The sequence below is a fragment of the Trichomycterus rosablanca genome, chromosome 5 (assembly GCF_030014385.1).
Source record: "Trichomycterus rosablanca isolate fTriRos1 chromosome 5, fTriRos1.hap1, whole genome shotgun sequence".
NCBI lineage: Eukaryota > Metazoa > Chordata > Actinopteri > Siluriformes > Trichomycteridae > Trichomycterus > Trichomycterus rosablanca.
The window spans coordinates 37,690,155-37,714,560 of NC_085992.1; the positions used below are offsets into that span (position 1 = coordinate 37,690,155).

General features: G+C 41.1%; 1 protein-coding gene across 6 annotated transcripts in view; it reads left to right on the forward strand.

Moving 5' to 3' along the window:
- gbf1 (golgi brefeldin A resistant guanine nucleotide exchange factor 1) overlaps positions 1 to 24,406 on the forward strand; it is a 103,007-nt gene that overhangs the window by 61,758 nt on the left and 16,843 nt on the right. For 5 of the 6 annotated variants that reach the window (XM_062996134.1, XM_062996137.1, XM_062996138.1 and 2 more), the window contains 18 exons: positions 500 to 644; positions 4,636 to 4,853; positions 6,207 to 6,378; positions 6,480 to 6,691; positions 6,776 to 6,874; positions 9,639 to 9,833; positions 9,919 to 10,111; positions 10,203 to 10,343; positions 10,459 to 10,547; positions 12,083 to 12,285; positions 13,323 to 13,446; positions 14,166 to 14,291; positions 19,117 to 19,199; positions 20,356 to 20,592; positions 22,171 to 22,264; positions 22,386 to 22,562; positions 22,727 to 22,791; positions 22,867 to 22,993. In XM_062996134.1, the coding sequence (XP_062852204.1) occupies positions 500 to 644; positions 4,636 to 4,853; positions 6,207 to 6,378; positions 6,480 to 6,691; positions 6,776 to 6,874; positions 9,639 to 9,833; positions 9,919 to 10,111; positions 10,203 to 10,343; positions 10,459 to 10,547; positions 12,083 to 12,285; positions 13,323 to 13,446; positions 14,166 to 14,291; positions 19,117 to 19,199; positions 20,356 to 20,592; positions 22,171 to 22,264; positions 22,386 to 22,562; positions 22,727 to 22,791; positions 22,867 to 22,993 (2,700 nt within the window). The remainder of the gene's footprint in view (positions 1 to 499; positions 645 to 4,635; positions 4,854 to 6,206; positions 6,379 to 6,479; positions 6,692 to 6,775; positions 6,875 to 9,638; positions 9,834 to 9,918; positions 10,112 to 10,202; positions 10,344 to 10,458; positions 10,548 to 12,082; positions 12,286 to 13,322; positions 13,447 to 14,165; positions 14,292 to 19,116; positions 19,200 to 20,355; positions 20,593 to 22,170; positions 22,265 to 22,385; positions 22,563 to 22,726; positions 22,792 to 22,866; positions 22,994 to 24,406) is intronic. The other variant, XM_062996136.1, reaches the window with a different exon arrangement.

Below are 24,406 nucleotides of genomic sequence, written 5' to 3' on the forward strand. Positions count from 1 at the left end.
CACCCCTATGGACTTTAATTTTCTTAGGCCAATAGAAAACATTCAACTGATAAATTGGTTACTCTAAATGACCCCAGGTAAAAATAAGTGAATGTGTAAATGTATGATGGATTAGAGCTTGTATTGTACCCAATGGGTGGCATTGGACTGCGACCCTGCCCAGGATCTAGTGCTTAGGGAGACTGAATTACTTCACAGTGCCTTAAAACATAACAGCTAAATTCTAAATCTTGATTTTTTTTTAAAATTAATTGTTTCTAATTGATCTGGTATGCTCAGTAAAAACATTTAGTGATCGATCCTTGATAAACCTGATGTTCAACACACCTGCATTCAGGCTTTGCATGTTTACATGCTTATTATCATGTTACATTTCAGGACTGTATACACAGTGCTCAAATAATTGTGGACTTCTTAGTATCAAAGTATTCTTGTATTCTGCTTTTCAGCACACTTGTTTTATGTGTGATTTACTTAAGAGACTTGATTTGTTTTCTAGTTGAAGATGCGGGCTGGTGGAACAAGCGAATCAACCAAATGGAAGAAACAGAAGCGTTCTCCCCGCCCCTCTCGTCACATTGTGCCCAGTCCTTCAGGACAGAAGGATCAGGCCCAGCTTAGCACGCTCAGCAACAATCTTTCAGGTAAACGCCCAGCTCAGCTTTGATCAGCTGTGAGAGGGAGTGAAAACTATTGCAGAAATGCAGACAAACAGTGTATGAGGTTTTTATCCACTGAGCTGTAGTTTTTCGTTTCTCTCTCTCTCTCTCTCTCTCTCTCTCTCTCTCTCTCTCTCTCTCTCTCTCTCTCTCTCTCTCTCTCTCTCTCTCTCTCTCTCTCTATATATATATATATATATATATATATATATATATATATATATATATATATATATATATATATATATATATATACAGTGTATCACAAAAGTGAGTACACCCCTCACATTTCTGCAAATATTTCATTATATCTTTTCATGGGACAACACTATAGACATGAAACTTGGACATAACTTAGAGTAGTCAGTGTACAGCTTGTATAGCAGTGTAGATTTACTGTCTTCTGAAAATAACTCAACACACAGCCATTAATGTCTAAATGGCTGGCAACATAAGTGAGTACACCCCACAGTGAACATGTCCAAATTGTGCCCAAAGTGTCAATATTTTGTGTGACCACCATTATTATCCAGCACTGCCTTAACCCTCCTGGGCATGGAGTTCACCAGAGCTGCACAGGTTGCTACTGGAATCCTCTTCCACTCCTCCATGATGACATCACGGAGCTGGTGGATGTTAGACACCTTGAACTCCTCCACCTTCCACTTGAGGATGCGCCACAGGTGCTCAATTGGGTTTAGTCCATCACCTTTACCTTCAGCTTCCTCAGCAAGGCAGTTGTCATCTTGGAGGTTGTGTTTGGGGTCGTTATCCTGTTGGAAAACTGCCATGAGGCCCAGTTTTCGAAGGGAGGGGATCATGCTCTGTTTCAGAATGTCACAGTACATGTTGGAATTCATGTTTCCCTCAATGAACTGCAGCTCCCCAGTGCCAGCAACACTCATGCAGCCCAAGACCATGATGCTACCACCACCATGCTTGACTGTAGGCAAGATACAGTTGTCTTTGTACTTCTCACCAGGGCGCCGCCACACATGCTGGACACCATCTGAGCCAAACAAGTTTATCTTGGTCTCGTCAGACCACAGGGCATTCCAGTAATCCATGTTCTTGGACTGCTTGTTTTCAGCAAACTGTTTGCTGGCTTTCTTGTGCGTCAGCTTCCTTCTGGGATGACGACCATGCAGACCGAGTTGATGCAGTGTGTGGCGTATGGTCTAAGCACTGACAGGCTGACCTCCCACGTCTTCAACCTCTGCAGCAATGCTGGAAGCACTTATGTGTCTATTTTTTAAAGCCAACCTCTGGATATGACGCCGAACACGTGGACTCAACTTCTTTGGTCGACCCTGGCGAAGCCTGTTCCGAGTGGAACCTGTCCTGGAAAACCGCTGTATGACCTTGGCCACCATGCTGTAACTCAGTTTCAGGGTGTTAGCAATCTTCTTATAGCCCAGGCCATCTTTGTGTAGAGCAACAATTCTATTTCTCACATCCTCAGAGAGTTCTTTGCCATGAGGTGCCATGTTGAATATCCAGTGGCCAGTATGAGAGAATTGTACCCAAAACACCAAATTTAACAGCCCTGCTCCCCATTTACACCTGGGACCTTGACACATGACACCAGGGAGGGACAACGACACATTTGGGCACAATTTGGACATGTTCACTGTGGGGTGTACTCACTTATGTTGCCAGCTATTTAGACATTAATGGCTGTGTGTTGAGTTATTTTCAGAAGACAGTAAATCTACACTGCTATACAAGCTGTACACTGACTACTCTAAGTTATATCCAAGTTTCATGTCTATAGTGTTGTCCCATGAAAATATATAATGAAATATTTGCAGAAATGTGAGGGGTGTACTCACTTTTGTGATACACTGTATATATACATATACACAGGGGTTGGACAATGAAACTGAAACACCTGTCATTTTAGTGTGGGAGGTTTCATGGCTAAATTGGACCAGTCTGGTGGCCAATCTTCATTAATTGCACATTGCACCAGTAAGAGCAGAGTGTGAAGGTTCAATCAGCAGGGTAAGAGCACAGTTTTGCTCAAAATATTGCAATGCACACAACATTATGGGTGACATACCAGAGTTCAAAAGAGGACAAATTGTTGGTGCACGTCTTGCTGGTGCATCTGTGACCAAGACAGCAAGTCTTTGTGATGTATCAAGAGCCACGGTATCCAGGGTAATGTCAGCATACCACCAAGAAGGACAAACCACATCCACAGGGTCAATATACACGGCCGGGCTGCTATAGCCAAACCTTTGGTCACTCGTGCCAATGCCAAACGTCGGTTTCAATGGTGCAAGGAGCGCAAATCTTGGGCTGTGGACAATGTGAAACATGTATTGTTCTCTGATGAGTCCACCTTTACTGTTTTCCCCACATCCGGGAGAGTTACGGTGTGGAGAAGCCCCAAAGAAGCGTACCACCCAGACTGTTGCATGCCCAGAGTGAAGCATGGGGGTGGATCAGTGATGGTTTGGGCTGCCATATCATGGCATTCCCTTGGCCCAATACTTGTGCTAGATGGGCGCGTCACTGCCAAGGACTACCGAACCATTCTGGAGGACCATGTGCATCCAATGGCGGTGCCGTGTATCAGGATGACAATGCACCAATACACACAGCAAGACTGGTGAAAGATTGGTTTGATGAACATGAAAGTGAAGTTGAACATCTCCCATGGCCTGCACAGTCACCAGATCTAAATATTATTGAGCCACTTTGGGGTGTTTTGGAGAAGCGAGTCAGGAAACGTTTTCCTCCACCAGCATCACGTAGTGACCTGGCCACTATCCTGCAAGAAGAATGGCTTAAAATCCCTCTGACCACTGTGCAGGACTTGTATATGTCATTTCCAAGACGAATTGACGCTGTATTGGCCGCAAAAGGAGGCCCTACACCATACTAATAAATTATTGTGGTCTAAAACCAGGTGTTTTAGTTTCATTGTCCAACCCCTGTATATATGCACACACACACACTGATCAGTCATAACATTAAAACCACCTCCTCGTTTCTACACTTGCTGTCCTTTTTATCAGCTCTACTCTAATTGTACTTCTACAATTACTGACTGTAGTCCATCTATTTCTGTACATACCTTTTTAGCCTGCTTTCACTCGGTTCTATAATGGTCAGGACCACCACAGAGTAGGTATTATTTAGGTGGTGGATCATTCTCAGCACTGCAGTGACAATGACATGGTGGTGTGTTAGTGTGTGTTGTGCTGGTATGAGTGGATCAGACACAGCAATGCTAATGGAGTTTTTAAATACCGTGTCCACTCACTGTCCACTCTATTAGACACTCCTACCTAGTTGGTCCACCTTGTAGATGTGAAGTCAGAGATGATCGCTCATCTATTGCTGCTGTTTGAGTTGGTCATCTTCTAGACCTTCATCAATGGTCATAGGACACTGCCCACAGGGCGCTGCTGGCTGGATATATTTTTGGTTGGTGGACTATTCTCAGTCCAGCTGTGACAGTGAGGTGTTTAAAAACTCCAGCAGCGCTGCTGTGTTTTATCCACTCATACCAGCACAACACACACTAACACACCACCACCATGTCAGTGTCACTGCAGTGCTGAGAATGACCCACCATCCGAATAATACCTGCTCTGTGGTGGTCCTGGGAGAGTCCTGACCATTGAAGAACAGCATGAAAAGAGGCTAAGAAAGTATACAGAGAAACAGGTGAACTACAGTCAGTAATTGTAGAACTACAAAGTGCCCCTATATGGTAAGTGGAGCTGATAAAATGGACAGTGAGTGTTGAAACAAGGAGGTGGTTTTAATGTTATGACTGATCAATGTATATTGGAGAGAGTGGCATTTTATTTTCTGATAAACCTAATGAATGGGGATGAATAATTTTAATTGGAGCTGTATACAATAATATACATTTCCCTGTAGCATTGTATTACTTTTGCTAAACAATAAATTAGATTTAATAGAAGTAAATGGAAAATCACTGTGTGTGTACTTACAGGCGGTGTGCCCTTCATTGACGAACAGGGTGAAGGCTTTGCAGCTTTGCCCATGTCTGACAGTACAGCCTCCTCCATCTCCAGCCCTAGTGCTGACAGTGGACTCTCCAATTGTTCTAAAGCCACCTCCAAAGAAGACCTCACAGACCTGGACAGCTGTTCAACAGCCACCACACCCGGTGCAGTGCCCTCAACTGAGCCCAACCTGGTAGACTCACAGGTATAGAAAAAGGTTTCTGGGGGACTTAAGTGTTGTCTGATATGTGGTTGTGCAGATTTTCTTCTAGGCACCAAAATATGCCTACAGACATTGACTGCTCCAAATCACTGATATGTTGGAGGGAGCGAGTGAATGTATGAGTGTGTGTTGCCTTGTCATTGATTGGCACAATGTCGAGGAATTATTCTTGCTCTACTTCTAGTGTTTCTAGGTAGGTTCTGGACATGCAGCAACACTACTTAAGATGAAGTGGTTGCTGAGAATTCAATAATAAATGCATGAAGGAAACTGTCATTTGGTTTTGGTTATTTTAAGAGGAACTATACTAAGTATTTGCTGTTGTCACATTTTTCGTTCATTCACTATGACGTTAGAAATTACTTATTGTTGAGTAACATTTTACTGTAGAGAAACTTTGACGAAAAAAGATAAATATTTGCTGAGGAATGTGTGAGAGTTCAGTGCTCAGAATCTTGGAAGTTTTTCATTTATGTCTAATAGTGGGACCACACACCAGTGGCAAGTTCTGGAAACAGAAGTACAAACATCTCTTTAACACTTAACACAACTAGGCCTTTTATATCGGATTGTCTTTTTTCTGATTGAGAATTTATTACTGCTTACACAATCCCCAATCTGATCAAGGAGAGCCTGAATACCACACGCCCCCTCTGACACATGTCCGATCTGTGGCCACTTCTTATCACCTGCCAGTGTTGGATTCTTACACAGAGCCAAATTGCGTATGGAGAGACATGCTAAGCTCTGTGTGGATTATCATCAACTTTCAGTTCTGGGTTCGATTCCCAGGTGGAGCGCCCTTGGTCCTTTCTTTGTGGAGTTTGCATGTTCTCCACGTGTCTGTGTGGGTTTCCTCCGGAAGCTCCGGGTTTTCTCCCACAGTCCAAAGACATGGTCAGGTCAGTTGGAGATACAAAATTGACTGTGACATTAAAAGATTGAACTGATGAATCTTGTGTAACCAGTAACTACATGTCCTGTCATGAATGTAACCAAATTGTGTAAAACATGACGCTATAATCCTAATAAAATAAAAATTAATAAACTGTCCGACTTTCCCTCTTTCAAACATGGCCGATTGTGTTTGTGTTCATGCCCTGCCAGGTTGTTGGCTCTGTTGAGATTTACTCAGCAGTGGTGTGCTAGCTTGTTAGACCACCTAAGCACCCCCAGATTGGCCTTTGGTACCAAACATTTGTAACACTGGAATACTGCTTTGCCTGAAAAATATAAAATCTAATGATGTTATTTACTGGATTATTAGCATATGCCTACTTTGCCACCTCCATTAATTGTATTTTGTATTAATTGCTAGTAATGTCTTATTACCAGGGTGAAGGAAGACGACAGGTGGAACGTACACAGTCGGCCTCGGTCGAGTCAATTCCTGAGGTGCTTGAGGATAGAGACCTGCTGGTGGATCCATCCGACTCCACATCCGTGCATGACATGGACTATGTGAATCCTAGAGGAGTGCGCTTTACACAGTCCACTCAGAAAGATGGTATACTGTCTCTTGTTTTTTATTTGCTTTTTCTTCAATACAATTCAACTGTTTGGTAATGAGATTTCTGAGAACGTGCTCAAAGAATTTGTTTTCATCAGGTGCAGCTCTGATCCCTTATGGACTCCCATGTCTTAGAGAGCTCTTTCGCTTTTTGATTTCTCTCACCAACCCTCACGACCGCCACAACACAGATGTGATGAAGCACATGGGTCTGCAGCTGCTTAATGTTGCTCTCGAGGCCACACACATTGCTCCCTACCAGTCACTGCTGGTCCTCGTCAAAGACGAGCTCTGTAGACATCTCATTCAGGTTGGACTTTTTTCATATGGCTTTTTGTTTCATTATTTCTGATTATTTTTTCAACTGTTAATATAAAATGTTGCTCTTTTGCAGTTATTAAATGAAGACCGAATTAATTTGTATGCTGCTTCCATACGAGTCTGCTTTCTGCTATTTGAAAGCATGCGTGGACATCTCAAGTTTCAGCTTGAGGTATGTAAATGCATGATTTCCACAAATGATGTTTGTAAACATTTGGTAAATGTTGCTATAACTATATTTTGTTGACATGAAATCTGTGAAGGGAATAAATATGGGTGTATGTTTGTTTTAACGTCATGTTTTACACTTTGGTTACATTCATGACAGGAATGGTAGCCACTCATTACACAAGGTTCATCAGTTCACAAGGTTATACTGAACACAGTCATGGACAATTTAGTGTCTCCAATTGACCTCACTTGCATATCTTTAGACTGTGGGAGGAAACCGGAGCACCCGGAGTAAACCCACGCAGACATGGGGAGAACATGCAAACTCCACACAAAAAGGACCCGGACCGCCCCACCTGGGGATCGAACCCAGGACTTTCTTGCTGTAAAGGTGACAGTGCTACCCACTGTGCTATGGGTGTATGTAAACTTATGACTTCAACTGTACACTGCAGTTTCAATCGTACATATTCAACTTTTCTAAGAAAATAAGCATTTACAGTGTATCACAAAAGTGAGTACACCCCTCACATTTCTGCAAATATTTCATTATATCTTTTCATGGGACAACACTATAGAAATACAACTTGGATATAACTTAGAGTAGTCAGTGTACAACTTGTATAGCAGTGTAGATTTACTGTCTTCTGAAAATAACTCAACACACAGCCATTAATGTCTAAATAGCTGGCAACATAAGTGAGTACACCCCACAGTGAACATGTCCAAATTGTGCCCAAATGTGTCGTTGTCCCTCCCTGGTGTCATGTGTCAAGGTCCCAGGTGTAAATGGGGAGCAGGGCTGTTAAATTAGGTGTTTTGGATACAATTCTCTCATACTGGCCACTGGATATTCAACATGGCACCTCATGGCAAAGAACTCTCTGAGGATGTGAGAAATAGAATTGTTGCTCTCCACAAAGATGGCCTGGGCTATAAGAAGATTGCTAACACCCTGAAACTGAGCTACAGCATGGTGGCCAAGGTCATACAGCGGTTTTCCAGGACAGGTTCCACTCGGAACAGGCTTCGCCAGGGTCGACCAAAGAAGTTGAGTCCACGTGTTCGGCGTCATATCCAGAGGTTGGCTTTAAAAAATAGACACATGAGTGCTGCCAGCATTGCTGCAGAGGTTGAAGATGTGGGAGGTCAGCCTGTCGGTGCTCAGACCATACGCCGCACACTGCATCAACTCGGTCTGCATGGTCGTCATCCCAGAAGGAAGCTGACGCACAAGAAAGCCCGCAAACAGTTTGCTGAAGACAGGCAGTCCAAGAACATGGATTACTGGAATGCCCTGTGGTCTGACGAGACCAACATAAACTTGTTTGGCTCAGATGTAGTCCAGCATGTGTGGCGGCGCCCTGGTGAGAAGTACCAAGACAACTGTATCTTGCCTACAGTCAAGCATGGTGGTGGTAGCATCATGGTCTTGGGCTGCATGAGTGTTGCTGGCACTGGGGAGCTGCAGTTCATTGAGGGAAACATGAATTCCAACATGTACTGTGACATTCTGAAACAGAGCATGATCCCCTCCCTTCGAAAACTGGGCCTCATGGCAGTTTTCCAACAGGATAACGACCCCAAACACAACCTCCAAGATGACAACTGCCTTGCTGAGGAAGCTGAAGGTAAAGGTGATGGACTAAACCCAATTGAGCACCTGTGGCGCATCCTCAAGTGGAAGGTGGAGGAGTTCAAGGTGTCTAACATCCACCAGCTCCGTGATGTCATCATGGAGGAGTGGAAGAGGATTCCAGTAGCAACCTGTGCAGCTCTGGTGAATTCCATGCCCAGGAGGGTTAAGGCAGTGCTGGATAATAATGGTGGTCACACAAAATATTGACACTTTGGGCACAATTTGGACATGTTCACTGTGGGGTGTACTCACTTATGTTGCCAGCTATTTAGACATTAATGGCTGTGTGTTGAGTTATTTTCAGAAGACAGTAAATCTACACTGCTATACAAGCTGTACACTGACTACTCTAAGTTATATCCAAGTTTTATTTCTATAGTGTTGTCCCATGAAAAGATATAATAAAATATTTGCAGAAATGTGAGGGGTGTACTCACTTTTGTGATACACTGTATAACTCTCCTATTTCTTTGGGTTTGGAACCGGCACTAAGGGTGCCCTGATATGTGCCACCCCGATGGCTGGGTTCACATATCACCATGCCCCTTTTGTATTTGTGAGCCCAGGCCAGGCCAAGTATTGGGACACCTACACATTACACCATTCTAAATCCATAGACAATAATATGGAGATGGACCACTATTTGCAGCTATAACATCTTTCAATTCCACTTGAAAGACTCTCTACAAGATTTTAATGTGTGTCTGTGGACATTTCTGAATTGCATTATCATGAGGTCAGACACTAATGTTGGGATGAGAGGGCTCAGGAGTCTGTGGGGGCCATTCAAGTTTTTCCACATTACATTTTAGGAAGTTTTTTGGGACACTGGGACACAGTGAAAAGTTGTAAGCATACGGTTGTCCAAAATGTATTGGTATACTGAAGCATTAAGATTTCCCTTTGCTGGAAGCATTTTCAGCCAGTCCCTGAAAAAACAAACCCTTTTTTTCTTCTAGGTCTCGAATCTATAAGATGCCATGTCATGCTTCTCAGAATTGGCATTGTTAATAATAAACACCTAACCAGTGCATTTCTTAGCAGAATTGCATTTGGGCAAGACGTTCTAATATCTGTTTGAAAATTTTGTTTAACTGTAAGCTAATTTGTTCTTCTTGTCTTGCAGATGTATTTAAAGAAGTTAATGGATATTATTACCTCAGAGAACCCTAAGTTGCCTTATGAGATGAAGGAAATGGCTCTTGAGGCACTTGTGCAGCTCTGGAGAATCCCTAGCTTTGTCACTGAGCTCTACATCAACTACGACTGTGACTTTTACTGTTCCAATCTTTTTGAGGAGCTTACCAAGCTGCTCTCCAAGGTGATGCATCACACCATTCATTTCCAGATGATTAAGCATCATATTTCCTATATTGCTTTAAACTGAATTTAAACTCTTGCTTCAGAATGCCTTTCCAGTTTCCGGCCAGCTCTACACAACCCATCTTCTCTCACTTGAAGCCCTGTTGACTGTTATTGACAGTACAGAGGCTCACTGTCAGGCCAAAGTGATGAACAGTGGAGAGCAAGAGCAATCAGAAACATTAACAGCTGAAGGAGAGCTCTCAGTCCACACCACTACAGATGCAGGTTTGACAGGTTTGAATACAAACAGGGGTTTGGCTTTTGGTGGATTGTGTTTATTAAAAACTATACATGTTCACCGTGGCAACATCTTTATTACTTTTAGAAGCTGGAAAGACTGTACCTGGTTCAAATAAACAGACAGCAGTGGAGTCTGGGATGCCATCAGTATGCCCTCCAACCAGTGGATATCTCATGTCAGAAAAAATGAAACTGGGTAGACAAGACCAAGAGGAAACTGATTCTGGTAAAGTGCTTATTATGTACCGCTGAAATAATGCACGCATGGAATGGTGATGTCTGTCATTGTGTCATTTATTCAACATTAAAATAATTTCAGTTTTACTTTCCAAATATTTCAGCTGAAAAGAAAAGTCCTAAAAAGCCCCAGCGTTTTACTAGCTGTCTTCCAGACACTCAGGAACTGCTGGCCATTAAGAACAAGAAAAAGGTAACGCCTTGTTAATCCTATTCACTGAGTAAAATTGTGACTTGGCATGACAAATAGCTTCATTATGTATTTGCTGCACAAATATTTAAACATTGTCTGCTGATTATTTAAAGCAGGGCTGGGTGATGCACTGGAAATACACCGATCAGCCATAACATTATGACCACCTCCTTGTTTCTACACTCACTGTTCATTTTATCAGCTCCACCTACCATATAGAAGCACTTTGTAGTTCTACAATTACTGACTGTAGTCCATCTGTTTCTCTGCATGCTTTGTTAGCCCCCTTTCAAGCTGTTCCTCAATGACCAGGACTCTCCCAGGACCACTACAGAGTAGGTAACGCTGCTGGAGTTTTTAAACACCTCACTGTCACTGCTGGACTGAGAATAGTCCACCAACCAAAAATATATCCAGCCAGCAGCGCCCCGTGGGCAGCGTCCTGTGACCACTGATGAAGGTCTATAAGATGACCAACTCAAACAGCAGCAATAGATGAGCGATCGTCTCTGACTTTACATCTACAAGGTGGACCAACTAGGTAGGAGTGTCTAATAGAGTGGACAGTGAGTGGACACAGTATTTAAAAACTCCACCAGCATTGCTGTGTCTTATCCACTCATACCAGCACGACACACACTAACACACCACCACCATGTCAGTGTCACTGCAGTTCTGAGAATGATCCACCACCTAAATAATACCTGCTCTGTAGTGGTCCTGTGGGGGTCCTGACCATTGAAGAACAGGGTGAAAGCAGGCTAAAAATGTATGTAGAGAAATAGATGGACTACAGTCAGTAATTGTAGAAGTACAAAGTGCCCTTATATGGTAAGTGGAGCTGATAAAATGGACAGTGAGTGTAGAAACAAGGAGGTGGTTTTAATGTTATGACTAATCAGTGTATATCAGAAATATGATGCACATTATCTTTATGCTGGTGTTAAACTAACAAAAGACTTGTTTAGTAATAAAAATGTATTAAACGTTTAAGGACTCTCTACATTTACAAATTGCATGGATGAATAAAGAAATGATGAAAATAATATTAACTAATAACAGTACTAATATTAACAATAACATTACTAAGGTTTAAGGGGTTCCTACATTTACAAATTGCATGAATGAATAAAGAAATAATGGAAACAGTGACTTTACTAATATCTAGGGCTGCAATGAAAATTTATACATTTTTCAATTAGTTTTTAGTATTCCTAAAACACCAGCACAAAGCAGCACATGTTCATTTTAATATTTATAGATGTTACAGACCACAGAACAGCCTTTAAAATGATTTGTATTCCACTTTTAATTTCCGTTTATTAAATTATAAAGTTAAAAAGTTGTTTCCAGAATATTCTTTTTAAAAGAGACTATTCAGTAGTACGTATATTTTAGAATTAAAACGTTTGATAGTTGCAATGGCTCTGTTATAGAGTATAATAAGTTCTGATAGTACCCACAGTATTCTCAGAAAGTGTAATGTTAAATGATTATTTGCCACTCTGATGTGATTATATTGTTCTTTTTTTTAGCTTCTTGTCACAGGCACAGAGCAATTTAATCAGAAGCCTAAGAAAGGCATCCAGTTTCTGCAGGAAAAAGGATTACTAAGCAGCCCAATGGACACCAAAGAGGTGGCCCAATGGCTTCGAGAAAACCCTCGGCTGGACAAGAAGATGATTGGAGAATTCGTAAGCGACAGAAACTATATGGAGTTGCTCGACAGTTTCGTTAAGTAAGTGTTTTGTGTGTTTTCATGAACCATTAAGATCTGATATGTATCAGTCTTGTAGTGCAGATAACAAGAAGTTGTATTTTCTTAGCCTACATTGAAGTCAAAGTCTGCTTTATTGTCAATACTGCAATATGTACAGGACATACAGAGGATTGAAATTATGTTACTCTCAGACTTATGGTGCAGCAATAAACATTAAATAAACACTAAATGTCAAATATATGAAAAATATGTGAATTGAATAAACACACTAAACACACAATATCTGAATTAAGGAGAACACTGGATTGTAAAAATTAGAGATGCATGAGTACCGATACTGGTATCGGGTATTTGCCCGATACCGCGCTCATTAACTTGTACTCTTACTCGCAAACGAGGCTTCGATACTAAACATCTGATACCGTGTGCCTAGTGCGACTGGTCGGTGCTAGATTTGCCGGCTCGGGAGCAACTCGGCGTTCGCTCGGCGATCAAAACTCGGCTCTCGATCGCTAAGTGTGAACTATCCAACAACTCGATCCGACCGGCTCGCCGATCGAGTTTTCTAGCATGTCAGATATCTGATCCAATAGGTATTGGTATCGGTATCGGCAAGTACAAAAATACATGTACTTGTTGGGAAAAAATGGTATTGATGCATCCCTAGTAATAATATGAAATAAATACATATATATATAAGTCTAACAGCTAAAATTTAGTAATGATCAGATTATTAAGATAGTTTTACCATTTACACTGAGCTGAACTGAAAGTGCATCAGACCAGATGGGCAGTTTGAGACCAGGATTATCATTCTAGGCCCTGTGATGGATTGGTCTTTTGTCCAGGGTATTCCTGCCTTGCACCCACAGTTTTCTGGTGGAACCAAACCTAACACGACCCTGACCAGAATAAATCAATGAATGAAAATGCTAAAAAATCCCATTTCATATTTCACAAATGTGTGATTATAAAAATGTTTGAGGTTGGGTTGTGCAAATAAATAGTTTCTCATGGAATTAAAATGCAATTATTAATGTAATTTGTCTTTACAGCACGTTCATGTTCCAGGGGCTGCGGATAGACGAGGCTCTGCGATTGTATCTGGAGGCTTTCCGCCTTCCTGGTGAAGCCCCAGTCATTCAGCGGCTCTTGGAGACCTTCACAGACAACTGGCATGTGAGTCAGCTGCCATGCACACATTCACCTTGGCAGGGACATAGTTATGCCGAAGCAAATACACACACAGACTACACACATGCCTACTGTAAATAGATTTTAGAGCGCAGCATCTCTTGCACACAATTACTAGGATACACACACACACACACACACACACACACACACACACACACACACACACACACACCAAACGCACTTCTTCCATTACCACACGCTAAGGCAATCCTGACCACCAACTGGCCCTATCATCAGCTAATTAGTAACTGTGGAACAGCAACCCTACAGGGAAGAAGGACAATCCCATTAGTCATCCAGGTAATCAGGGTAAGGGAAAATATTGCAGTGGCAAATGTGACATAAGCATCTGTAGTCGGAGACTAGGTTATACTGGTGGAAATAACAATAAGAATGCACCACTTAAATATGGAAGGCGACTCTCTGTGTGTGACATGGAAAGTATTCATAGTAATGTCTTTTCTTAGCGACAGTCTAAGAAAAGCATGTGCGCTCACATCATACAGAATAGATACAACAAGGTCTTGATGTCCCCTCCATCATCAACTTATTTTGCCAGGATTGGATTTACAGTCTGGTTTACAGATCAAGCACATCTCAGTCATTTTTATCTGAATAAATAATCTACACACGTTTTCAGCTACTGTAGATGTTGAATGGTTTTATTGTGCCCTGCTTATTCTTTTGCTCTCCATTTTCAGAAAGTGAATGGAAATCCCTTCTTGACAAATGATGCTGGCTTTGCCTTGGCTTATGCTGTCATTATGCTAAATACGGATCAGCACAACCACAATGTTCGCAAGCAGAATATTCCAATGACTGTAGAGGTGAGTAGTGCATCTTCAAACTACCACTGGCTATCCTTTATGCCTTTTTTCCAATGCATGATACCCTACTGTGTATTTAAAAACACACTATACCATAGGGTTTTGTTTGTTTTAGGATTCTAACGTCATGTTTTACACTTTGGTTACATTCATGACAGGAACGGTAGTTACTCATTACACAAGGTTCATTAGTTCACAAGGTTATATCGAACACAGTCATAGACAATTTAGTGTCTCCAATTCACCTCACTTGCATGTCTTTGGACTGTGGGAGGAAACCGGAGCACCCGGAGGAAACCCACACAGACATGGGGAAAACCACCCACCTGGAGATGGAACCCAGGACCTTCTTGCTGTGAGGCGACAGTGCTACCCACCTAGCCACCGTACCGCCCCCATAGGGTTTTGTGCCATGAAGCCTTAGAATTGCATTACATATACACAATTACAGTCCACTCAAATTAAAAACATGTTCGTTTTATGAATACTTATTTCTTTCTTTCTTTTTTGTCTGGACAAACTTTAATTTTAGAACAGCTGTTGCTATGAACAGTGACAAGGCTGAAACATCCTTTTCTTTAAACGTTTTAAGGCTCTCTTCTTCGTCTTTTCATTTTCTACCCATCCACTTTATCCAGACAATCTCACATTAAAAAGGATTTGTTTTATCCCAGACACCCTCCCTCCCTCTTTAAATGTTAGCTTTTTCGATTACCAAATTTATAATGATCTTATGATGATCTTATGTGGTTGTCATCCAACGTGTTTCATTTACATTTTTGGCATTTAGCAGACGCCTTTATCCAAAGCGACTTACAGTAGTGTGACAGTATACCGTTTGAGCAATTGAGGGTTAAGGGCCTTGCTCAAGGGCCCAACAGCAGCAACCTGGCAGTGGTGGGGCTTGAACCAGCAACCTTTTGATTACTAGTCCAGTACCTTAACCACTAGGCTTCAACTGCCTTTACATTGTATTGCCTTTTTCTGCAATATTTTGGTTATTCCACTTAGGGAATTAAACAAGGGTTGCCAAATTAAGCATTTTGTTGAATAAAACATCTCTCTCTCTCTCTCTCTCTCTCTCTCTCTCTCTCTCTCTCTCTCTCTCTCTCTCTCTTTCTCCTTCGCTCTCTCTCTCCTTCCCTTTCTCTTTCTTTCTCTCTCTCTCTCTCTCTCTCTCTCTCTCTCTCTCTCTCTCTCTCTCTCTCTCTCTCTCTCTCTCTCTCTCTCTTTCTCCTTCGCTCTCTCTCTCTCTCCTTCCCTTTCTCTCTCTCTCTCTCTCTCTCTCTCTCTCTCTCTCTCTCTCTCTCTCTCTCTCTCTCAATTCAATTCAATTCAATTCAAAAGTGCTTTATTAGCATGACAAATATTCACATTTGTATTGCCAAAGCGCATTTACAAACTAGATAATAAATGAAAAAAAAAAAAAATAAATTGCATACATAAACATTTATATTAATTTAAAGAATGTTCAATAACATTAGTAATTAGCCTTAAAAAATAACAGAAACAAATTAGAACAACAAGTATATAAAGTGTGTATATGTATGTGTGGAAAAAGTATTTGTAAGTGTGTGTGTGTTTGTGTGTGTGTGTATGATGGTGTGTGTGTATGATGGTGTGTGTGTGCGAGTATGTGTGAGTGTGTATGGGATACAGTATAAGGTCACTCACTGTCCCTCACCTGGTGGCAGGTGTGTAGGTAGAGAGCTGCGAGTGTGCAGCTCGCTCTGTGCTCCCCCAATAGGTAGGGCAGCTTGTCAGGGTTTGAGAGAGAATTAAAATTGGGGATAATTTTGTTGATTTTGGTAAAATATTGTTTTCGAATGTGTGTGTATTTTGTACATTCAGTGAGGAAGTGCAGCTCTGTCTCTATCTGGTTTGAAGAGCAGTGTTGACACACTCTCTCCTCTCTGGGCATCCAGGACTGTCTGTGTCGTCCCGTCTCGATGGCCAGGCTGTGTTCGCTGAGTCTGTACCTTGTCAAGGTGTTTCTGAGTTTTGGATCAGTTATAGTGCTGAGATAATCTGCCACACTATACTGTCTATTTAGAGCCAAATAACATTGTAGTTTACTTTGGAGTTTAGTTTGTGTTTCCCAATAGGCCAAATAGTTTATCTTTAATTCATGTGTAATTTGATCAGTTCTGATTAGGTTCTGGTCTTGAGTCTTAATAGTGTTAGTCTGTGTTAGTGGTGTGTTAATATGTGTTAATGGTGTGTTGGTGCAGTGACTCAGGACCAGTTGGATGAGGGGGCTGGTATCTTTGCTCAGCTCTTGGTATTGCAGAGCTTTGTAATGATACGAGTGTGGGTCGCTCTCTTTTAGATGATTCCAGAATTTTATTGCCCTTTTTTGTATATTAATAATAAGTGGGTATCGGCCTAATTCTGCCCTGCACACATTGTTGGTGGTGTGTCTGTGCACCTTTAATATTGTTTTACAAAATTCTGTGTGCAGGGTCTCAATTGGATGTTGTTCCCATTTGTTAAATTGTTGGTGTGTAAGCGGGCCCCACACTTCACTGCCATACAGGGCAATTGGTTCAATTATTGCGCCAAATATTTTGAGCCAAATTTTGATTGGGATTTCTACAGAAGTTTGTTTTTTTATGGCATAGAAGGCTCTGCGTGCTTTTTCTCTCAGTTCATTCACTGCCAGGTTGTAGTTTCCTGATGAACTAATGTTTAGTCCAAGGTAGGTATAGTTTTTAGAGTGTTCAATTTCATGATGTCCTAATTTAAATGTGTGTTTGGTTCCCTGAGATCTGGATCTTTTCTGGAAGGTCATAATTTTAGTCTTTTTGAGGTTGACTGTCAGGGCCCAGGTCTGACAGTACTGCTGCAGCAGGTCCAGTTTGTGCTGGAGACCCTGAGCGCTGGGGGACAGCAGGACCAGATCATCTGCATACAGCAGGAGTTTAATCTCTGAGTCGTGTAGAGTGAGACCGGGCGTGGCTGAGTGCTCTAACGTGGAGGCCAATTCATTAATATAGATGTTAAATAGAGTTGGGCTCAGACAGCAGCCCTGTCTCACTCCACGCTCCTGAGAGATAAAATTTGTTTGTTTATTGCCAATTCTTATTCCGCACTGGTTTTCTGTGTACATAGATTTGATAAGATCATATGTTTTACCCCCTACACCACTTTCTAATAGTTTGTAAAACAATCCTTGATGCCAAATTGAGTCAAAAGCCTTTTTAAAGTCAATAAAGCAGGCAAATATTTTTACATGGTTTTGAACTACATATTTTTCAATGAGGGTGTGTAGGGTGTAAATATGATCAGTTGTGCGGTAATTTGGTAAAAATCCAATTTGACTTTTACTCAGGACATTGTGCTCAATAAGGAAGCTTGAAAACCTTGAGTTAATTATACTACAGAATAACTTCCCCAGATTACTGTTCACACAGATGCCCCGGTAATTATTAGGGTCGAATTTATCTCCACTTTTGTAAATTTGTCTCCACTCTCTCTCTCTCTCTCTCTCTCTCCTTCCCCTTCCTTCCTTCCTTCCATCCATGAAAATGAGTTTTGGGTTTGGCACCTTCTTGTTTACATTAGAAAGACTTTTTTTGAATCCACCATTACCGGTTTAGTCGATTTTTTTTAATTTTTTTTTTAATTTTTTATAAGGTATATATAGAGCTAAAGCATGGTAAAGGTAATTACAGTAGACTTGATAATATGTATGAAATCACTTATGGTGCTCCTTAGCATTGCTGAGGTTTTGAGCAAAGGTACAATACTAATTAATTTGGTGTTGGTTAATTAATTCATTTTAATTAATAAAAGTTATATTGTACATTAGATAACCACAACAGGCACACATAGTTGACTAGTGTCCTAGAATGTGCAATTAATGTTTAGATAGGATCAGTTTATCAAATTACTGTGGCATGCATTAGTTGCGACCATTCTGCTTTACCCATTTATCATGGCTGACAGCTGTTATAGAGGGGGTTAGTTATGCACACATGGCTTTTTTCCTTCTTCAAACAGTGAATCACAGAAATAAGTTTACACCTCGGCCTGAAATACACGTATATGTAATAATAACAAAAGCCCTTGAGGGAGTGCAGTAATCTGTTAGGCTAGCTTAACATCACTGGGATCTAGTTTTAAAGCTTGGCAGTGCTATCGGCTAGCTGTGCATCCAGACAGGCATGGTTGGCTGATGAGGGGTGGCCGAGGCCCTGCGATTGATTGACACTGTGCCCAGTGTTTGCCATTGAAACCAGACCTGCTGTAACCAGGATAAAGTGTTTGGATAAGGACAAAAAAAACCTTAAGGATCTTTTGGGTGTCAGTTCTACAACATGCTTTAAGAATAAGTAGCAGAGGAAAGTTCTGAGTGAAAGTGGAGCTCTTGAGACTGAGGGTTTGTGTTGTTTGGCTGACGTCATGCATCCAGCTGTCTTGTCTCTTTGGCAGCTATAGTAAATGTCTGGAGCAGAGCCCCAGCATGGAACGGCCCAAGCCCAGCTGGCACTCCCTCATTCCCTTTGTTTACTCCTCTGTTTATTTCTCTTTCTGTTTATCCCTCTCTCCGGGGAACATAGCTTTCCCTTGTTTTACCTGTCATTAGGAAGGCATGCAGTAAAACAGTGGCCTAATGCCATCACTCAGCAGCCTTGGTGTGTGTGTGTTTATTTGGCTAAATTTTGCTTTAGACCTGTCTGCCCAATCCCAACTGTTCAGGGGCACCAGGAGCAGTTAACTCAGGTCACTTTATTGGATTTGAAAGGTGATAGGCTAGAGATCTTAGCTGGAATTAAGGCATTTTAATCCATTTCTTCCTTGTTTATTTTTGTGTATTATCTAGCAATTCAAGAAGAATCTTAAAGGTGTGAATGGAGGTAAAGATTTTGACCAGGACATGCTGGAGGATATCTACAATGCCATCAAGTAAGACTTAGCTAAAATAATTAGAATAATAATTTACTTTCAGCTGTTTTTGAACTGACTTGTCTAATTACTTGAAATGTAGGACCACAAACCTTATTTAATACCCCAAACCATGTGCTGTTTAAATAAAATTGGTTCGTCTGGACCATGTGGTGAAAAAACCCTTAATAAAATACCTCAGAGACTGGATTATAAGAAGAGAAGAGTTTTAATCTTGTCTTCAGAGAAGGATCGCACTGACCAAGTCTCACATGGAGACTCTGTGAATGCCTCCTGGTTTCTACACTCACTGTCCATTTTATCAGCTCCACTCACCATATAGAAGCACTTTGAAGTTCTACAATTACTGACTGTAGTCCATCTGTTTCTCTACATACTTTTTTAGCCTGCTTTCACCCTGTTCTTCAATGTTCAGGTCCCCCACAGGACCACCACAGAGTAGGTATTATTTAAATGGTGGATCATTCTCAGCACTGCAGTGACACTGACATGGTGGTGGTGTGTTAGTGTGTGTTGTGCTGGTATGAGTGGATAAGACACAGCAGCGCTGCTGGAGTTTATAAATACAGTGTCCATTCACTGTCCACTCTATTAGACACTCCTACCTAGTTGGTCCACGTTGTAGATGTAAAGTCAGAGACGATCGCTCATCTATTGCTGCTGTTTGAGTTGGTCATCTTCTAGACCTTCATCAGTGGTCACAGGACGCTGCCCACAGGGCGCTGGATATATTTTTGGTTGGTGGACTATTCTCAGTCCAGCAGTGACAGTGAGGTGTTTAAAAACTTCATCAGCATTGCTGTGTCTTATCCACTCATACCAGCACAACACACACTAACACACCACCATGTCAGTGTCACTGCAGGGCTGGGAATGATCCAACACACAAATAATACCTGCTGTGTGGTGGTCCTGTGGGGGTCCTGACCATTGAAGAACAGCATGAAAGGGGGCTAACAAAGCATGTAGAGAAACAGATGGACTACAGTCAGTAATTGTAGAACTACAAAGTGCTTCTATATGGTAAGTGGAGCTGATAGAATGGACAGTGAGTGTAGAACAAATGTTATGCCTGATCAGTGTATAACTACCCAGTCTAAGTATCAATAATACTTTTGTGTAAATGAACATTTTTCCCCCACAACCTGTTCTACAGGAATGAAGAGATTGTCATGCCTGAGGAGCAGAAAGGCCTCGTGAAGGAGAACTACGTGTGGAGTGTGTTGCTACACAGAGGGGCCACTCCTGAGGGGATCTTTCTCCACGTGAGCCCAGGAAGCTATGATCACGAGCTGTTCACCATGACCTGGGGTCCTACCATTGCTGCACTCTCCTATGTGTTTGATAAGAGTTTAGAGGACACCATCATTCAAAAAGCCATCGCAGGGTTCAGGTAGTGTGTGCCTTTTGTGTATGTATGGTCCCTGAGAATTTTTCGACCCTTCCCCTACTTCCCCACTTCCCCCTGCATTGCTTATAAAGGAACAAAACTGATGTCAGTATTTTGGATTCTACTTGCCATTCATACTGTATTTATGGTGGATTTTATCAGCAGTCTTATGTAAAATCTTTTAGTGGATTCATTATTCTATTTTACATTTCTTGCTGTTTTGTTAACAAAACAATACGCATAACAGTAATTATACTAAAACTAATAATCAAACATGGGGCCCCAAAAGGTTCATGAATAGCCCACAATATTACATGCCACTGTAAACTAGTATACTAAGGGAAAGTCCGGCTTATTTACATTTGGATATAATACAAAAAAAAAAGACAAATATTCAAATTATTCAATTCTCAGCAGAGCAACCGTCCTGACCTTTGAGAGGAGGAAGGTCTGACATTGTCCCTTTCCGCTCCTACTGCGATATGGAATTACCGGGGATGGTCTGGGTGCCTGCGTGCCTTGGGCTTGGGAGTTGGGGGATTGGACGTGTTGGAGAGGGCGAGTGGTGATCTGGCTCTCCCTGATTAGATCAGGGTGGTGCAGACTGTGCTGATTCACAATCGGGAATTGGGAAATGACTTAACAAAAATGAAACCGCTGTTGGTCCAGTCTTGCAGACCAACACCTACATTTTGTAACATCTTATGCAAAACATCAGATACTAAATGCTATAATCTGTGTGTTACAATTCATGACAACATTCTCTAATATGGTTTTATGGTCAGTTTTATGCCTCAGTATTTAAAATATTTAGCTTGAATGATAAATTATGACCTTTTTAAATATTGAATATAAAATGTAATTTCAAATACTGTAAGTATTCTTGGGTTTTGTGAGGTTTTTAAATAATTGTTAATTGTTGGACCTGCACCAGGAAAAATGTGCTAGAGAGCATTTAAAAAGCTTAGCAATAAGGCTGTGGGATTAAAAAAACAAAAAACGTTATTATTATTATATTAGCTTTTTTTCTTGAAAAATAAACACAAAACAGACATTAACAATCATTTAAAAAGAGGAATATGATGACTGAAACTACCACAAAATATGAGTCTTCAAGGATTTTCTAAAGTTTATCAATTTTAGCAAAATAATTGTCTTTAATTTACAAAATAATGTCTATCATAGAGTCAGACATTTCCAGTTGTGGGCGGCACGGTGGCTTAGTGGGTAGCACTGTCACCTCACAGCAAGAAGGTCCTGGTTTCGATCCCTAGGTGGGGTGGTCCAGGTTTCATTTCTGTGTGGAGTTTGCATCTCCCCGTGTCTGTGTGGGTTTCCTCCGGGAGCTCCGGTTTCCTCCCACAGTGCAAAGATGTGCAAGTGAGGTGAATTGGAGATACAAAATTGTCCAGGACTGTGTTTGACATTAACACTAGTAAACTGATGAATCTTGTGTAATGAGTAACTACCGTTCCTGTCATGAATGTAGCCAAAGTGTAAAACATGACATTAAAATCTTAATAAAACAAACAAACAAACATCATTTCCAGTTAATAATGCTCTGATATTTTTCTTTTCTAGGAAATGTGCGATGATCGCGGCACACTATGGCTTTAGTGATGTGTTTGATAATTTAATCATCTCGCTCTGCAAGTTTACCACACTCAGCAGTGAAGTAAGAGCAGCATCATGCTAATCACTTTATCACTGATTCATGTGACCCAGCATTTTTAGACTATTTATTTTTCATGTGAAATCAGAGCTGCTTTGTTTGTGACACTTTTTTGTGTGTTTAGTCTGTAGAAAACTTGCCTACCATGTTTGGCAGCAATGCCAAGGCTCAGGTAGCAGCAAAAACAGTGTTTAACCTTTCACATCGGCATGGAGACATCCTGCGGGAGGGCTGGAAGAACATCATGGATGCCATGCTTCAGCTCTTCAGGGCTGAACTTTTACCAAAGTCCATGGTTGAGGTAAGAGAACGCTTGTTGAGAAGTATTTCTACCTAGTCCAACCCAAACTTGATAGATTAGGCGCCTTGATTTTACAGGGGTGCTACACTGCCCTCTATTGGAAAAAACAGATGTTGCGTTCAGCTTGTTGGAAAAAAGTAACCACTTGTCTGCTTTCTTTAAAGGTTGAGGATTTTGTGGAGCCTAATGGGAAGATTCCTTTACAGCGTGAAGAGACTCCAGCAAACAGGTGACATTTTTGTCATGACTTTATACATTTATACAAAACAAAACATGTAATGAGACTAAAGACTGTGTTTCTTAGGGGAGAGTCAGCTGTACTAAGCTTTGTTAACTGGTTAACACTGAGTGGTGGAGCAGAACAGTCTGGTCTGCGAGGCCCCTCTACTGAGAATCAGGAGGCTAAACAGGCTGCTCTTCTTTGTATAAAGGTAAAAACATTGTGTACTTTACGTTAGATGAGTACTCCCAACGTTTTCATGTGTATTTGCAACATTCAATGAAAATTTAATTCAATCACTGAGAACTTATAATGCCACACAGTATTTCTAATTCTTGTAATCAAAAAACGAACATGTCTGACAAACAGAAATTAATATTTTTAGGTCCTACTTATAGCTAAACAGTACAACCACAAATTTAGCTTTGCTTTAGCTTAGCTTTGCTTACCAGAGCTGCTCTGCGTAAAATTAATTCCAATGTTTACGCTTTTACTAAGGTTTTGTGATATCCATGTAAAATCCCAGCTACACTACTGATGCATAGTCACACTGTGGACAGGGTGTATTATACAGATTTTGTGAAAACCTTTTGAATTTTTAAAAACATAAAAGAAACTCCCCTTTTTGGTCTATAATTCGGATAGTTAAAAAAACCTGAGACATTTATTTAAAGGTTTGTTTAAATATAACTGTATGGCCAAAAGTATGTGTACACCTTCAACATCTTGTTCCAAATCAATGGTTTCCCAATAAGGGCTACAACAGGCTCCAGTATTCTGCTTTCAACAAGATCTAAAAAAGGTGTATGTCTTCTGCCTGGCTTGCAGTCTATTTACTAATTCATCTCAAAGGTGTTCATTTGGGCTAAAGCTGAGACCACTAGAGTTTTTACACACCAAACAAGTCAGACCATGGCTGTGTCAGAAATCTCATGCTTCCATACTGAACAGTATGTGAAAGCAGTATGCGAGAGCGGGTAGTGTGTCCGAATACGTAGCATTCATTAAACAGTATGCGAAAAGTACCTGGATGAACTACTACCTGGGCAGTCATTTTTGAGTATGCAGCCGATGCACACTTAGAATCCGGTAATCTATCCCATAATTCAACTGGAGCTGCAAAGGCGTTTGTAGCGAAGAACAACGATAGTGGAAAGCGGAGTTAGACAAACATTAAAAATGTTATGATTTTACGAAGTACGACCCTGAATAACAGTATGAGCAGCTTTGTGGAGAACGACAGAATTAATTTTGTCTGATTTTTAAATTGTTATAACTGTGGCGATGAGACGTCATGCATCACATGATGTTGGTAAGATGGCGGACGCAGTGCGTATGAGGTTGCGTTCATACTGCAAACTTGCGTACTGAAAGAGTTTACTGCTTTACCGGCCGAGCAGTGCGCACTGCCTCGAATCTAGTACGTACTGTTTAAGTATGCAATTTCTGACGCAGCCCACGTCTTTTTGGGGCTTCCAGTTACACTGCCATACATTTGTTAGTAATATTTGTGTGGCTTAAACAAATACATTCATGAGAGGCGTCCACATCTTTTTGGTCATATGGTATATTTTGTAATTGTGTGGATAAAGCTAATGTCTTTAAAATTCTGTTTAGCTTATTT